The sequence below is a fragment of the Anoplolepis gracilipes genome, chromosome 12 (genome assembly GCF_047496725.1).
Source record: "Anoplolepis gracilipes chromosome 12, ASM4749672v1, whole genome shotgun sequence".
Classification (NCBI taxonomy): domain Eukaryota; kingdom Metazoa; phylum Arthropoda; class Insecta; order Hymenoptera; family Formicidae; genus Anoplolepis; species Anoplolepis gracilipes.
In genome coordinates, this window is record NC_132981.1 from 7,036,569 (window position 1) to 7,055,532 (window position 18,964).

General features: G+C 34.1%; 1 protein-coding gene across 3 annotated transcripts in view; it reads right to left on the reverse strand.

Annotated features, from left to right (window-relative positions):
• LOC140671751 (uncharacterized) overlaps nt 1-18,090 on the reverse strand; it is a 29,027-nt gene extending 10,937 nt beyond the window's left edge. Inside the window, exons 1-2 of one of the 3 annotated variants that reach the window (XM_072903333.1) lie at nt 18,033-18,090; nt 17,747-17,944 (exon numbers count right to left, since the gene is read on the reverse strand). Coding sequence is in view for 2 of the 3 variants with exons in the window: in XM_072903332.1 (XP_072759433.1) it covers nt 10,694-10,748 (55 nt within the window). In the remaining variant the exon portion in view is untranslated. Of the gene's footprint in view, nt 1-10,693; nt 11,367-17,746; nt 17,945-18,032 lie in introns of those variants that run through there. The other 2 variants (XM_072903332.1, XM_072903331.1) reach the window with 2 other exon arrangements.
• Nucleotides 18,091-18,964: the final 874 nt, after the last annotated feature.

The following is an 18,964-nucleotide window of genomic DNA, read 5'->3' on the forward strand; positions in this document are numbered from 1 at the left end:
TTGTATACTATACTTTAATCGTGATCGAATGGTAGCGCGATGGGTTGTGGTATCTTTTTTTCTTTCTTTCTCCCTTTCTCTCTTCTTCTTTTTTCTTTCCTTCGAATCCTTTTGATGGCAAGGATTACGTAAGTTTCATGCAGTTTTTTTTTTTCTCGCGTCAAAGAGAAGAGACTACATGCCGTTAAATGACTTCTCTTATGCGTTAGTTCGTTGCAGATAAAAGATATCCGATTTGTGAAGTATGCGAGACGCATTTTATACCATGACGACTTGTTTAATCTCATGAATATTTCCTCTGATAAGATGTAAAAGAATACGACGATCTAATCTGACACTGATATAGACGCGCGCAATAGTATATATGATATTAATTAATACACAATCTATCTCGAGATTAAACTAGTTGATTTAAAATATTTTCTTTCTCACAAATCTATAAAAACATGACGTAGGAAAAAATTTCTTTAAATCTTTTTAATGTTACCGTACGATCATATTAAAATTATGGTATGTGTTTTTTTATTGTTTTGGGAACGGAAGCTTTGCTCCGCTCGGATTAATTATCTTATCATATTTGCGGCGTAGAGCACATTATGTTCCGCCAGATCGATATCTGTATTTATATGTAGAGATAAATCATGTTAATCTTGCCTTAATAACGGTTTGTAACACATGCGTGAACGTATAAGAGAAAGCTTGCGCTAAATTATATTGTTAACTTTAGACGATAGGAGGATCTCGCGCGGAAGAAATCGCGTTGTAAGTACATAATCACGTTATTACTCCGGATCATTGACGTCTGAAAAGAAGATAATTACGATATTATATAGAATTATTCGATAATATCATTCATTATATTCCAGAACTTCCAACTTTACTTTTAATAATACATTTTTTTTTTTTTTTTATATAAATCACTTTTTCTTTTTACAGTAACAATTTTCGAGAAAGCAGTAACCATGATTTACAAAAAGTTTACAATTAAATATTTCTTTAAAATATTTCAACGTAAAATTCTAAAAAGCCAAAAATTTTAAATTTTAAATGTAAAATTAAGTAAACAATAGAAAAGATGTAATCTATTTTAAAGAAAGTGGAAAAAAAGAGATAGAAATCTCTCTCTTTCTCTCTCTCTCTCTCTCTCTCTCATATACTTTTAATTAAAAAATGTTTAATTAAAGCAATTTTTGTTTGGAATTTCGTAAATCAATGAGTAATTATGATATTTTATATGGATTTTATTATACTCTCTTATATAAGCTACTATGTTATATAATATATTCTGATGTTATAACTTTTTACACGTTTTTACGTTTTTATAGAAAAGAAGCTATTTATGTTAATAAAATTATGCAAACTAGAGACATTAATAACAAGATGTATTATCTTAGGAATTGAGATAAGCATTTGCAATGCAAATGCCATAAAATCAGTATTTTCTTGTTTAATTAATAATTAATGGCATAAGTTAGCTATTCTATTATGCATTCCTGTCGACCTAGGTCATGTTCAGATGCAATTTTTCTTTAAACAAATATATCGAGAAATACAATAATACAAAATTTAAATTGCAATGTATGTTTTACCGCTCTTTTTTTAATACTATCGTTTCTCTTCTCTTCTATGCTTTCATTTTAATGAGTTTAATTACTTGCACGTTAGATTCACAGTAAATATTTCTGTGGAAAGTGCCATTGACATATCAGTATTCCAAATCATATTCTGCATTTATGCATGAATTATTTATTTAAATAATATGGCAACATATAAGGAAGCATTTTATTGTTAGCGCAGTCCTCAAACTTCCGTTTATCCATTAGATTCGTTGGAAGGGTGCACACACAATAGGTAAGAAACTGGTCGTTTGGTCTCGTCGCAGCCGAGAGTAATTCGCCATTTGTCGCGTAGTCGATTCCGCGATGCATCTTTTACGAGCGACGGGATAAGGATGCATTCACAATGCATCGTCCGAGTATCTCCGTGTGTTTCCTTCGATTTGTATCGTCGACTTTTTGAAATCGGTGAAAATGATGGCTCTGATAACGGCAAGTACGCGGATACGAAATCAAGATGACAATGTTTCCACCGCAAAACGAGACCATCGTACGCGGGACTATAAAAACACGTGCGTACCGCACGTGTGTCGTGTTAAAGAAAGCGGAGGCTATCGTGTATGTGACTAACGACGGGCGGTCTCGGACCGGGACGGACATAAAATCGAACTCTCTCTCACACCGCGGCCTGTAAAGGCCCTTTACGATGATCTCGCGTACCGTGAATATACAGAGACGTTAGCGGGGCCTTCAGATGGAACTGGGTACGTGTATACCACGCCCTTCCGTCGACCCTTTAGGTCCTTTACGATTTTCTTGCATAGTGAACGCCGATAACAGCCTCGACCTCAGATCGTAAAGGCGGTAGATTCTGTCATCGCGCCTGAGTGACCAAGCATTCGTTTTATTGACAACAAATATTTTCAGATCTTAATATACTACGAGTGACATATTATACATCACTTTGACTATCGTCGATCGACTTCTCGTTAATGTACAGGATCGATAATACGGCAATAATTATACGCGATAAATCCCATCAACATGTCGCGTATTCATACAATTTATTTTTCCATTGTTTACAATATACAATTATTTTTTATATGTAGATATCAATATATGAATATTGTAAATAATGGAAATAGAATACGTAATATCTTTATCAGTAATACATATCTTAATCTCTGCATTTAACTAATCCATGAAACTATTGCATAAAGAAAAAGCGTGCTGCGTTCAAAACATTGTCAGATATAGAGCAGAAAATTTTAATCCTTTAGTCTTCGTGTTTAATGTTTATATACATATACGAGAAAAGCAAAATTCGTCATTCTAGTCAATCAGCGCCAGAGCCATAACGTACGTAAGTAGAAGCGCGATTGAGTGAGCCGCGAGCACGTGATGCTGGTATATAAGCGATGATACACGTGACTCCGACGTTCGGCCGACTAGTGAATTGCGACGCGCATCGTCCGTGTGTTTTGCGTGCGCGTGTACAGGCTCGCGGTCGCGTCTCGTCGGTGTGTCGTGCCGATCATTGAACCGGCTTCCAACACAATCGCAGTGAATCAAAGTTGTCGGTGGTCAGGCACGAATCCGGCCCCGCTCTCCACCCACGATATTTGCGCGGAATACGCGAGACCCGTTCGATACGTAACCGATTTTACGAAGCGTTCGCGAAATGAATTTTTTGCCGATTCGCAGACGATCACTGCCTACGCATTGCCGGCGCGGCTTATTCGTATTGTCTTGTTTTAACAACGCGGCAGTGTAGTCAGTTACGAAACTTGTTGCGTTGATAGGTTTAGTCCAAAAACTGCAGATATTAATACAACCAGTTCGTTTTGACAAATGATCGAAGACAGATTGTAAAAAACGAATTGAGCAATATTGAATTAATTCATTTGTAGACAGACATAACAACTTGTCTGACTTTGAAAGCTATAAAAAAATTTGATCGCCTTGTTCAATATTATTTGAAATTATATAATTTTTATTTATGAAAAAGAAGATGACATTATGAAAACAAATCAAAGGTCTATGAAAGAAAAAAATTTCTACTTCAAACTAGTCGAAGAATATACGCTATATGTAAAGCATCGAACTTTCGCCTATCCTGTATATACAATACTGAATCGGTCCCTTGTCACATTTCATCGCGTGTTTTCTTCACTTTCCACCCACAACAACGTGTTAAGTATCATGACACCGGGACAATAAGTATCCTCTTCCCTTGCTTAGAATAATGAACTAGTCGATCGCAGATCGCAGTATCGGTGAATTCACACTCAATGTTCTCCGAGCAAAGAACGCGATCGTTTTTGCCAACCTCATCTCGGATCGATCGGTCGGTTATCTTCGCCTGTGTCATGGCAGCGCATTCAACCCGTTCGACACTCCGCGTATCGACATGAATGAACGTTCATTGCGCGCACGACCTCAAGGTAGAGAATAAGCAGTCAACCGGACGATGGATGATGTCAGGTGACAAGAGATCACAAACGGAGATTTGTCTTCGGCTCAGTGAGTGTTTCGCAATTGACCAGACTCGTCGAAAAACTAATATGCACAGCGGCTTTTGTATTTACACATCTAATTAGCTTATTTTTTTCCGATTGTGAGAAAATTCTCCTCAAGAATTAAAATTGAATTTTTTTAAGACTGATATGGAGTTTACAGCGAAATAATGATAAATGTTCCGATCTTATTGGCAAGTTGAAATTTTTATATCAAGCGTCCACGCATCGGAATATGATTAATTTTACAAATAAAACATGCAGAAATAATTGATTTGAAAATAAAGCGCGGTAAGCGTTTGATATTACAGCTGCATACACCCACACTTCAGCACTCTACTTCTAAAGCGGTTGGCGCATTAAAGTCTTCCTTTAAAGATGACTGTTTCAAAGAATGAAAGATACGCGTTATAATTTCTACGTGTCGTGCACAGCTACGGAAGTGAACATACATTATTGTAGCGTGCCAACGGCAAGCTTCGGCCTCCGTAATTGCTATCGTAGGTGGTGGAATGGAAGAGTTCGCGGTGGAGCCTCGTAAAGCTCGGCTCACTATGTAGCGTGTAATTTAAACATTGCCTCACTTCTGTGTACCACTCGTATCGCAGACTTCTAGGTCTGCGCAACGAACGAAAGTGTGGCCGACATAATAGTCTGTTAATGACAATAATTGAGAGTTGATCAAATACGAAATATGTGCTCGTGCGTGTGTGGCTGTGGTAGATGGTATCGGGTTTAAAAAATTTCACGAAAAATGTGGAGCGCACGTTATTTGGGATGTTAGGATTCGTTATTAAGCATCGGCCGGCTTCAAGCTGGTTATTAAGCAATCGGTTAGTATATGATTTACTATAATGTCGGAGAAAAATCATTAAATTAAAATCGTTGTTATTTAAACGATCGGTCAAACACGGCAATCAAGTAAAAATTGATCCCCTAATGTAATCTTTTAAAGATGTCGGTAAAATAAAATGTAAAAAGATGTAAAGAAAATGCCGCAGGATATATTAAGAGTCAGAAAAGTCACCTTGAGAAAGCAACGAGAATGATCCGCCGACGCGTTTTAAATGCAGCATAGAAGAGCTGCCAATACTTAATGCGCTCATAAATCCGAGTAATTAGCGACTCTTTACGAATAATGAATTCGCCAACAATTTTAAATTACAATACAGGGGAATATTACTTCTTTCGAAGTATGAATTGAATTAATTGTCGGGAATTTGTTATGATTGTAGTAAGTCTACGAATATCTTGAATGCAGGTAGAAACAGGTTGTGACTAAATAAACGAGCAGTTTAGCTAATATCTGAAAGCAAGTATTATGTTTTTTTTTTAAAATCTGCTACCGACAGAATGATTACATAATAGTTTTACTTATTATCCTTTCCATGTCAATCATAGATATTTATATAAATACCGCATCTCTGATAATGTATTGGATATTGCTGTTTAATATAACTACAAGATAGACGGATAATAAATATTTTACGAAACGCGCGCGTATTTTTTTATCTTATACAACAAAGATGACTCAAGGATATCCATTACTTTTTATTATATCATGTGTGCATAATTAGTTCTACTACACATATACACACAGTTAGTAGACATGTGTATCTTTAATTTACACTGCGTTAGCTCTTTGATTAACATATCTAGCAATAATAACATTATTTATCGATAATTAGACTTATTAAGTATTATTTTCCCGCTCACGTCACAATATAATCGCCGGTCCACTTTAGTGTCTGCCGCGCGAAGCGTCCACATGTGCTTTTTTCTCAAGTGTTCAAATAAGAAAAAACCAATTGCCATGGTTTTCGTAGCATTACAGGAATCAGCGCAAGTAAACGCGCAAGAGATCAGAAACGTCGCAAGTATTATCGCAATGTTCATAAAAGTTTCAATCACACGCGATCGATTTAATCAAATTGTTTATATATTATAAACAACACAAAAATGTTCTAGAATTTATGACGTATCGCGTATCAAAGAATAAGATCGACTCTAATCAGATAGCAATCGAACAAGAAAATCTGTCAGAGAAAAAGAAGGTAAAAAACTGAAGATTTATTTTAAGCCTGATTTATTCATAAATCTATCTTTCTTTGTCTCTTTTTTTCTATTCGCGTTTTTGATTACGCATGTTTCGTGTCGTTTTTTCAACTCAGTTGCAACTAACAATAAGTACGATTAACAAATTACCACAAAAAATAACCCGGAGGCCTCGGCCAGATCGTTCGATATTTCATCGCTGAGGTGTAATATCTCCCATCAGGATTAGATGCAAGCTGCTATTTAATAAATAATACTTGTCTGCGATTTAACTATATTAAAATTAAAAGAATTCTGAGTCAATTTTAATCTAATTTTGAGAGCCAAATATAATTCGAGATTGAAAATTAGAAATAATATACTAAATAGCAAAGTCTAGCTATTTTCTTTTTTTTTTCTTTCTACATAATTAAATATTGTAATTAACAAAAACTTGCAAAATTTTAATCGATACAATCATTACTATTTAATCGTAATGCAGAAATAAAGGAAGACCAAGGTTATAAATCAAAACGTTAAGTCAATATTTAATGTTACAGAGAGAAATATTACTCTATTGTTTGATTTCTCTCTTTAGATCGGAACTTAATAGCAGGCATCAATTAACTGAAAGTCAGTCTGATCTATTCGTAAAAGATAATTCGCAGCAGAAAAATCATTCCATTGTGAGATATATAGTGAATCTTCGACTTTTATATGCATATAGTAATTCTTCGATGTGTCACGCGCGGTCTGAGCGCTGGCATAATATTTTCATTTCACGCTGGAGTGCTCGTCTGTCCCATAATATGTCCAGTGAACCCTGCTGAACCCAAAACCACAACCCAGTATGCTTCCAAGTCGCTCTCGGGATCTTTTCTTTTATTTCCGTTGTAGGACGTAAGTCACTCGGTGACACTAAAGGACGTACAAAAATTTCACGATGTAACTCGTGTCAAAATTTCGGGTTGCATAGGATGCCGTAAAAAATATTGGTTTTAAAAAAAATATTACATATCGAATTCAAAAAATTATAATTATACAAATGCTAGCTAAAAACTGCATGGATTATTTTCGTGTTAGCAGTGATCGAAATGAATAAAACGTATAAGTTTGCCGTCGACGGAATTAATATCGCATAATGACTCTGAGATCATACTAAAATAGAAATCATAAAATTGCCAGAATTTAAAGCCAGCGGCTCGGCTCGGCTCGACTTGACAAAAGAGAGAAAGGTTTGCCTGAGAGTTGTTTGACTCCTCCTTCATTCGTTCTTTCCCACCTCCGTAAGGAATTGCTTTCGTCCCGCGTACGTACTAAAGTAGTCAACTTCCTTTCGACAAGGAGATATCGAAAGAAAGATGCATGACATACTCGCGACGGACGCGGTACAGGCCTGGACTCCGGAAGATGACCAAGAAGATGACGCCGCCGTCGTCCGCTGGTGCGCATCGTCGTCACTTTCAGCAACGATGGGGACCACCTCCGGGGCGCGCACGAGTGTTTAATAAACCGGTTAAGGCCCGTCCCCGGATCTGTTTGCCTTTGGCTTTTGTAACTTTACTAGTGTTGTGACTCGAGTCCGCGGAGCCTACATGAAAAAAAAGGGGTCCGCGATGGTACCCGAGCAAACAGTCCGTGTGTGTCTCGTATCAACACGACGCGCGTCTCTATCGGCGGCTGTGCCTTCCTTAAAGTGATGGGGAACGTGGAGGTGGAGAACAGACAGCTCTTGGTGACGAATTCAAATTTGTCGTCCCGGAGTTAGAATTATCCCCATTGACGGGGAAGTTTCATTGTGTAAAAATGCGTTGTATTTGTTATTATTTATCTTTCAGATCAGTATCTTTAAACTACTATTTAAATATGTGCAAGTTCACACTTGAATTCATTTATTAAAATCTATCTTCAACTGCAAAAAAAAGCTTTAAATTGGAGTTTATGTCAATTTAAATTTATTTATTCGGAGTTAAAAAAGTCGTGACATTATTAACACTATTAATTAATAATTAATAAGAAATCTAACTATATAAATGACTTAGGATATAAAAAGAATAGAGGTTAGTTACATTTATCTCGTGTATACTATTCGATATGAGCTTATTGTTAGTAAATTCTATTTTAAACTCCGGTTATGCCTTACGAGTTATTATTGAAACCTAATAAATGACTGATTTTATGAAGCGAATTAATTGTGAATTAATTCAAACAATTATTTATAATGAATTGGAAATTCCCTCTCTAAATAGGTATGAGAAATAAAATAGATAGCAATGAGTAAGACTAGTTCGGAGGTGGCAGTGACGCGGAACAACGGGCTATCGCGGTTGAGAGAACCGCTTTTAATCCGCAGAAAATAGAAGTAAATAGATATGACTGAATATAAATTATTCATTGCGGTTAATATTATTGTGTTTTAAGATAAGATTAAAAATGCAATTGAAATAATCAGTGATATAAATTATAAATATTAATATTTATAAATTATAAATATTCTTAGAACTTTTTTGTTAGCAGATTACAATTCTGACAAATAAAATAAATAATTAGTTTATTATTCACTGAATGGCTTGTTTTCACATAAATGGAAATCTATGTTAAAGTATGTTTAGTTATATGATGGATATGTTGGTAGTATTGTATTGTGTCATATATAAAATTTTGCATCACATTCTTGCATTAAAGATTTATTTGTTACGAGAGTCAAATAGCTCAAGGAATGTTAATGTATCAATAAATGTGCAAAGTGCTAACGATATAGAGGTCGTAGGTGAATTAAACTATTGATATCTATCTTCTTGAGCTCCGGACTGACTGAAGCCAAATAAACACACTGGCAACCTAATCTTATGTACTGACTCATTTCAATGCTTAGTCACTAATTAGTGAAACAAGAATTTTTTAAACTCGCATGAAATTATAAATACTACACAGCAAAGTTAATATATTATAATATAATATGGTATATTATAATATAATATTGTATAAAGAGATAATTAATAAAAACATAATTTTCTTATTAATTAAAAAATACTCATTATAAACTTACTAATACTTACTAATTATAAATAAATAATATAAAAATAAATAAATATCAATATAAATACAAAATTTCATAAGAAATGAGCATGATTACAATTACGAATAAAACAAAATATACGATGCACGAATGTTGTATCATTTCCGCAAACAATGACACTATAAATCTTTCGGCTATCAGTCTTGCAGTATTATGTGAGAAATGTTTGTATTGTTATCTCAAGAAAGAGCTTTAAACGTATTCGCCGCTTAAGCTTGGGATTAAATTAGTATACGAGCTCGTGCACAATTGCTATGTCGACTAATTTTTATTCTTTTTTCCGGAAGAAGTATTTTTATATTATTTGCTTTTTAATATTGTAATTTAAAATCAAACAAAAGTATTTGTATTGCTAACATTAAATAATATTAAATTAATGTTTTGAAATTATGCAATATTTATATTATGTTTATAGTATTGAAAAATTATTATAAATTTATATTATATAGAAATTATTTTTTGTATATAATTATGCAAATAATGCATCTCTTTGAATAATATTAAAAATATATAAATCAGATTTCTTATTAGTTATTACTTAATTAATAGTGTTAATAATGTCACTACGCTTTTAACTTCGAATAAATAAAACTAAATTGACATTAATTCCAATTTCGACCTTTTGTTTGCAGTTGAAGATTTTAATAAATTAATTCAAGCGAGAACTTACACATATTTAAACTTTAAATTATTAAAGTTACATAGAATTAACAATTATCATACAAGCATAATTGTGTGACAAAACGATCTTGTATTCTTTATGAGAAGAATGAAAGATAAATGTTCATGATTATGACAAAACTGATACTGAATAAAGCGTAAAAACAGTAGCGGCTTATAATAGTTGTACAAAATTAATTCAACATAGATTCTAAAGACAAACCATTGATTATTTAGAAAAACATGCGAAAGCGAAGCAAATGGAAAGCTATTTAAACAACTGTATGTTAAAGTAAATTATAAATGCATTTGCGTGAAATTATTTTCTCCGTTCTCTATAAAACGCGGCTCTATTATCTTTTTCTTTCCCAATCATCTGTCTTCTTTAGACAAGATCACTAACCTCCCTTGAGTGCAATCGATAAAGATGATAAAAACAGCGCATCGTGCGAATTAAGAGAAACGATATCTCAAACGTTACAGATTCCACACGTGTCATTGCATCATTATACATGTTTTAGTAAAACATGTCGTCGTTCTGACGATCATGTTCTTTCGTTTAGTTCTACGAACTTGCCGTGACAAAAATGCGTAGCGATTTTCATTCTTCTGAAAGCGCAATGCGATCTCGCGGAGACGTCAACGCCAGGAGCGAAGTAACATTATAATGTATGTCGACGAGAGAGGAGGAACGACACGCGCCAGCGCAGTGTAATATCCGCGAAATGTTTTCGTTTGTTGTTGGCAAATGTTTGCGCGTGACGAATACTTCGTCTCCGCGAGACGATGCGAAAGCGAAATATAAATGCGCATTAGAGAAAGTGGATAGATTTCAACAATGTACACACACCGCCTTAGTGTGGCGAGGGCGAAGGCTCCAGCCACCAGCAGATCGAAGATCATCTCTTCCTTGTCCTCCTGCAGGAAGGTCCTCGGCTGCTCCGGGTGATAGATTCCGCTCGCATCCACTTGCGCACTCGCGATCCCTCCGCGAATCGGTGATTAAAATTGTCCCGAAAATGATGCTGTTACTGTTCGCTATCATCCACCGTCGCCGAGCGACGAACTGTCACGCTCTGTCAGGATATCGAAATCTTGGAGATATCTTGGAGTAAAAGTCAATGCACCAAAGTTACTGTGCGTCAGATAGATGTCAAAGTGACATAACAGCGCACTAGAAATCTCCACATCGTCAGAGTTTTCGCAAGATAATTTTCATACTCGGTCGGCTTGTTTTCCGTGATGGATGCAATTGACGCAACGCAACTGGTTATCCACCTGCGTAAAGTAAGATCCTGATAGCTGCGGATGATCCCACCCGTTGACATTCGAGGGGATAACGTGCGTCTAATCTAGAATCCCTGCTGCAGCTCCCATTGATTCTTGGCAAACTTTCCAGAAGAACCACCGGCGCGGTAGACCATTCGGCTTGCCGATCTCGTGGTGACTGAGTGGGTCCCCCGGTTGCGACTTCCAGTTACTCACTCGAGCTCACGGACTCACTATTCACCTCGTCCTCTCGCTCTCGCACGCTCACCGGCACTCGGTCCCACCTCTCTCCCTCTTGCCACTGCCTCCAGCCCCCTTCCGTAGTCCCACCGTAGTCCTCGGCCTGTCAGTACGTCCTCCCTGTCCTCCCACCTGCACGCACGCTACCCTTGTTGCGCGATCTCCGCGTGGGGAGACATACTGTACGATGAGCTACTCATTGGACCCCCGGGGCCACGTTGATTTCATTTTACGAACGAAACGTCATTAAATTCACCGATCGCTTTGCGGACCCATATGATAGATACTTTAAGACGATTAATACAAATTTTACAATATAATCGACAACTAAATGCATATTTTTGAGGAATTATGAAAGAGGCGTCAATTTTAATGAAGCATTAAAATAATTAGCAACATATACATGAAGGATTAGAGCGAGGAAAAAAATGGTCCCAAGAGAGACAAAATCTTTTAGTAAAATGCATTAGTTACAATTGATTATATAAATAAAATATAAATTAAAGATTGAAACATCTAAATGTTTAAATGATTGTGCATCTGATTACTTAGAAGTTTGTTGCGGTATAATCACTATGCGTAAAACATTCGTGGTAATACCAAACTCTTTCATTTATTAGATGCTATTGTTTTGTATTTGCCGAAGGCATTGTTAATCGCATAATGTTAATCAAATGAAGATGTAATCATTTAGGGAAATAACAGCATCAATATATACATGGAAACCAGGAAAGTAAGTTTCTGTGTCAGCACGTGGCTCGTAAATCAGTGTTCGCGAAGAAGGTATATTCTTGACACAAAATTGATGACTAAGACTTGTTGCGTATATATGTCTGCTAAAATGCTTAACATACAGTCCGTCTAGTCGGTGTTTATATTTAACTTTACTTCCCTCCCTCTCATTACTTAAACGAGATAATTTGATCACTGTTGAAATTAAAATATTTCTCATATAAATCTCACGCACGCAAATTATAATAAAATCCGCGTCTTTTGTACTTTGATCAAGATATCACGACACACATTTAAAACATCATTTATTACATTTTTGTCAACTATCGTTAAAATTATCCACGCACAGTTTCTAATAGTTATATAAAAGTAAAATCCACATTATTCTGTAAAAGTTTTCAAATAACGTCCGGTCGGAAGATATCACGCAAGACGTGTGATATTTTTATTCTGTTGCTAAGGATGGGAGAGGAGTAAAGAGTCGCGTGTGATACGTCATTGATAAGATACATTCCCGATTAGATCTCGATCTCAATTTCGAATCTCATCAATTCAATTATAACAGCATTGCATAAAAAGTATTATAAATCTGAACCTATAATACATACAATATTTTAAATACGGAGATATATGTGTTTAAGATATCGTATTCGTGTTTTCTCGCTTCGATTTCCGATGATTTCGTCCGACACCTATTGAGTTGAATCACTTTTATTGCCCGCAAATATTTGCAAGGCGATTCCGCGCACCGTAGCCGGCGAGAAACCCACGGCTGGTTCCATTAACGCGTGCAAATTATTCGAATATTATGCGCTACAAATTAGACGGCAGCGCCGGGATGGTCCGTTGCGGGCCACGTCGGTACCGGCGAACGCCTCGGGATTTTAATTTAACGATGTGCACGCGGTCGTTTAACTCGGGGTTCAGAAATGCGCGGGATCCTCGGAGGATCCAGTCGTAAAAGGATCGAATTAACGCGCCAATTATAGTGTCACGTCGTTAATTGACCGGTAATCCGTCTTGCGACGAAAAGATGTCTGCATGCGAAAAAAAGACTTCGAAATGCGCTTCACCTCGTTAAAATCAGATACGATACCTAACGTGCAATAAAATCAACAAGTGTAAATCTGGTGCATTTCTGAATATTATACACTTTTTAATACACATAATCAACGCAAAATAAGGACTACACGTTCAACATAATAAATTAGCATATGTGTAACGTATTATATAATAAACTATGATTTATATTAAAGATTCAAACAAGAAAGGCTAAATATATATACAGTGAAAATGTTTAATCAAATTAAAATTTATACACTTACAATTTTATAATTTGTTAAATATATTCTTGCAGTTAAAATTTAATGTATTTTATTAAATTAAATTTTAATTTTGTCAACTTGTTGACATTTTATCATAGATGTATAAATGCCGACAACGAATTTCATCATGTATTTTTAACGTGTATATCTGATATTTACGCGCCTTATCGAAACGGCATCGAAAACGGTTGCATTGACGTTATAAAATTTTCCGATAAGAATCGATGGCGTCAGGGAAAAATTGCGGTGGGCTTCCCCGAGTTTCTTGGTTTCTGTGTGAATTACACATTTTTAACGTTTCTGTTATGTAACGTATAACCGACAAAGCTGCAGGCTATTACCTAGCAAATGGCGCGCTCTTTTTTTTTCTTTTAATAGGAGAAAATGGAAAATTCTCGCTACGCTCGGCTAACTCTTGAAATCGGCCGATCTGTCGACATGAGGTACGAGCTTAATCCCACTGTATCCCATTCGATAGTAATATCGAGTTTTTGCTAGTGTTCTGTACGCCAGAACGGAAATACCTTCCACTCTTGCGCTACTTGGTCCTTGGCTCAGTTCACTTATAATTTTTTTTATATGCACTGTCCCACCATCTTTAGAATAATACTTGATCTTATTGGTTGACTCTTATTGCTGATCATTAATTTTGATTGGTCGGCATCAGATATTATAATTATGAACGCAAATAATGTGCGCGAGGAAAGATTGTAAATGTTGCGAGAAATTATTTTATAGGTATTGTCCTTATTTTTTATTGAAAGGAACTTTTTTTGTTAAAAGACATTTATAATTTATTCAAGACTTGCAGTTATAAATAATATTGTAGTATAAAATAATTATTATATATAGCACAAGTTGACTGCATTAATTAATTTTTTCTTTCATACATATTTGCATTTGTAATGCATAACTTCATAAAAATGTTGACAAAAGAAAATGGTTATAATTATAAGCAAGATTATATGTCAGTAAATGGGCTTTTTGTTTAATCGTTACTTCCTGCCTTTGTGGATATATCGATTGCGACTTTATTTGTCCAGTCTGCGATAAGATTAAGATAAATTTGATCAGTAATTTGATTCAAATTTATGCGTATGCGTATTTTGCTTATATACTTTGTAGCGCGTTCATGTAAATGTGGCGAATGCCACGTCAGGAGTAACATCGGGAATCATACGACTCGCATTTAGCTGCATCGCGATAAAGACGATAGTCGACAGGTAGCCGTCAAGATGGAACAGGCGCCAGAAGATGATTCATAGAGATAAGTGTGGCACGTGCAAGTTTGTTTATTTGTTGTGTTATTGTGTTACAACTTATTCAATCATTGATGGTGAAGCTTTATCTATTACTATTCCATCTCGATGAACGATTACGTCGTGCAAATTATATTTCATAAAAGATGACAAAAGTGAAATTAAACATCACGATTACATATGTGAAATACACTAATCGCTATAGGCGACGCTCGTAGAAAAATGAACGTTCTCAGAGAAACATTGTTGAATGAGTACACGGTTCTTCTCTTGTGCAAAATCATTCGAATAGTTGTTATCGACCGATTTCTCGACCGCGGCTTGTTGCAGAGAAAAACAAGATGAAACGCCTTTTCTTCTGACGTTGCTTTTCAGATTCAATGCGAAAATAAAAGAACGAGCGAGAGATCGCGGTTCCTGCTGGATAACATTAGTGCCGTACGCTTTCCGAAGCCTCATGGCGTGAGCAATTTGTCGCAGATGTATTTGCGTCAGTTTGATACGAGATGAGTCGTGAAATTTATCCGTTCCATTAAAAACAAACTTTTTTAGAAACGCTATTTCTAAAGTGCCGCTATTAATGGAGAAAAACGTGCAATTTACACTGAATTATTTGCACCAAAATCAGATTGTCGCAAAGATGCAATGTATCGCGATTTAAATTAAAATAAAATATTGTATAAGGAAGCTTTTACAATTAGTAGATCATAATTCTATTTATCTTGATTATCAATATAAATGCAAAAATTGGTATCGCGTGATTATCAATTATAATAGTAAGTAGGTAAATGAGTTATTTATATATGGAATAATTATTTATTCACAAAAGTGATCATGTACAGATATATCATCAGAAAGTATTTTATTAAACTATCCCTTTTATCTAATTTTAATAACAATATTATATTAAAAAACTTAACAAGTGTATTAAAATATCTTTATTAATATTATTTATTATTAATCTTTATTTCGTACTTGTGGATTATTTTTGTAATTTTTTTAACAGCATCAATTTCTCGAAAATAAAAAATCGTAAAACAATATATTTAAGCAAATTATTTTTTCAATTTATTATTCTAGTCTTTATTTAGAAGAATAAAAAAAATCTAAATTTTTCAGATTTTTTAAACTACTTTTACATGTTAATAAAGTTATCGAAAATATGTTGATCCACCTGTACGATTATAAGGTGTTAAAAACAACAGTACGAAGTAAGAGTTGATATAATACATTATTAATAAAGATATATTTTATAATACACAATTTTAGTACAATTTTTTAATATTATTAATATTATATTATTTAATGAATTCAATAATATTTTCATAAATAAATAAGATACAAATTTTTGATTGTGTATAAAATGCTTACTCTGATGAGATAAGTTCCGTTTCTAATGTTCGTTTGAAAGCAAATATAATATAATTATGCGTCATTCTTACCTAGCCACATTTTCCTTGCTCGATGTTAATTCACCTTGTTGACTATTTTTCACTTCTTAATCTCACGTGTCGTAGGACGAGCTACACGCATACACGCGGGTGAGCTTAAAGCAGGTCACTCGAGTGATCGAGAGTTACGATCAGCGCACACTCCGTAAGGACACTCCCGTCGTATCAGATTAATGAATGACTGGAGTGGAACTATGAATGAACTCCGCATAGCACTAGAGTACTATATAAGTGCGCACTTTGTGGGCGTTTTCTGCTCTCGGCCAATAAGAATAAGGCTTTCTGCGGAAACTTAACAAGCATAGATGATTAAGTCTATATATTTTTTTCCTTGAACTTTTCCGAAACTAAGAGAAAAAGAAAGAAAGAGGCTGGGAAGAGAGAATTGAGATGGAGAGGAAAATCCTTGACACTTGTATCAAGGATTCCCCTTTTTGAAAATATTTCCTCCTTATGTGCACTAGGCCTTTGAACCAACTTTAGAAAATGAATTTGTTAACAGAATTACACTTTTCAGCCAATTCATAATTTCATTTCATTCTTGCGCTTTTTTCTGTAATTATTTTTTTCTGCGCTGTTTTTCCATCTATTCTCTTTTGACTTTAGAAATTTTCGTCTTTATACTATAATATTTTCCTCTCACTCCTAATTATGCATATAAGGATGTACGTAAATGCATATGCGCATAGAAAAATAATATATCACCATTCTATTAAAATTAAAATTAAACCATATACATGCATCCCATCAAAATAAGTGTGAAAGAAAAATTAATAATAGAATTATGATGAATTGAAAACATTATTTAAAAAATTAAATTTAACGATACGTATCTTAAATTGCGCAGTTGGATTTTAAATTTAATTTAATTAAAAATTATAATTAATAATTAAATAGGAATATACGATTTGATATAAAAAAATTACAGGCCAAGTCTGTATGTCATGTTTTAAAATTATTTAAATTAATATATTTTCTATCATAAACACATACAAACATAGTTCTATGAAATATTGTTGCAATATTTAATAAATTTAGTTTATATGTATCAATTCATTTTTTTTTGCAGAAACTATGTAGTGAATGTTTAGTCTTGTATGAATCATGTTTATCTTTGCAAGTTTCAGCAGCGTGATATCTTGTTATCAGTTACATCATTACTCATGTGCACTAGGTCAATTTCTTAACAGCGAATGCATGATAAACATTTTATCATAGTATCATGTGTAGTATTTATCTTAGAAAAATTAATATTTCATTATGTAAAGTTATGTAATTATGCATAACTTGGATCATTACAGATGATAGTGTTATGACGCTATTGTTACAATGCTTGCATAATGAATTATCAGAAAAGTGCACATATATATGGAAATAACTATATGAATACAACAAGTTGTATGCACGTTTATATATTATGGATGTTGTAGTAAATTGTCGGCAAATCCTATTCACTGAGATCATCTATTAAATAATTAAATAAAAGAGAATAAATAAATTAAAGTTAAAACGAGAGGCTCTAACACAAAAAATTACACAACAAAATAGGCGATTAAGAGCCGTAACGCAGATATCAGGGCGGGTGGAAATAAAAATACGTAAATAAATTAATATATTCAACGTACAGAAATTTATTCAAACGTTTCGATCCTTCCTTGGGGTCTTCTTCAGTGGAGAAAAGAAAGAACTGTAGTATGAGAGACAGACATGTAGAGCTTCCGGAATAATCAGGTGCGCGAACATATTCGAATCTCCCATCGGTTTCAACCGTTGAGAATCACGAAAATAAAATGTTGTTCATAGTTTGCCATGTTGGTCATAGGCTGAACATAAACAGAATTTTTTGGCAAGAGATAATTAATAATTATTCAATCACTATGTCCAAAAAATATATATATGTGGAAGACTCACCGTCAGCGCACACACGCACTCGAGAAACTGTTACATACTGTCACATTTTGAATAACACGTAAACAAGTCAAAGTCATATAAAAAAATTACAATACTAAAATGAAAATAAAAATCGAGTATGACAAAAAGTAAATAAATCTCTATATTTAAATAGTCGGCATATTCCCTAAAATCAATTTATAAGTTTGATAATATTTTTTGGACATAGTGATTGAATAATTATTAATTATCTCTTGCCAAAAAATTCTGTTTATGTTCAGCCTATGAGAGACCAACATGGCAAACTATGAACAACATTTTATTTTCGTGATTCTCAACGGTTGAAACCGATGGGAGATTCGAATATCTTCGCGCACCTGATTATTCCGGAAGCTCTACATGTCTGTCTCTCATACTACAGTTCTTTCTTTTCTCCACTGAAGAAGACCCCAAGGAAGGATCGAAACGTTTGAATAAATTTCTGTGCGTTGAATATATTAATTTATTTACGTATTTTTATTTCCTCGCGCCCTGATATCTGCGTTAAGGCTCTTAATCGCCTATTTTGTTGTGTAATAAAAGAGAATATTTCTTGTTCATAATATAGTGCAAAAACATTTTGTCTGTAAATATCATTCACCTGTAATAAAATTTGTAATACTTAGAAAAATACAATGAAATTTACAGACATAATCTCCAATATAGTGATTCAGTATTTTGCGAGTAGAAAGCAAAATTATAAAAATAATTCTTAAAATTTAATTAGTTATCTTAAATCTTCAAATTTAATTAGTTTAAACCAATCAAAGTTTTCAAATCTCATTTCTCTTAATAAGCTTGTCATTATGAAATTTACATACGTCACAGAGCTACATAATGAAGTTTATTTTATTTTTTTCAACTTTTATTAAGAAAATCAGAGAGAAAGAAATATCCAGTTATATATAATTTAT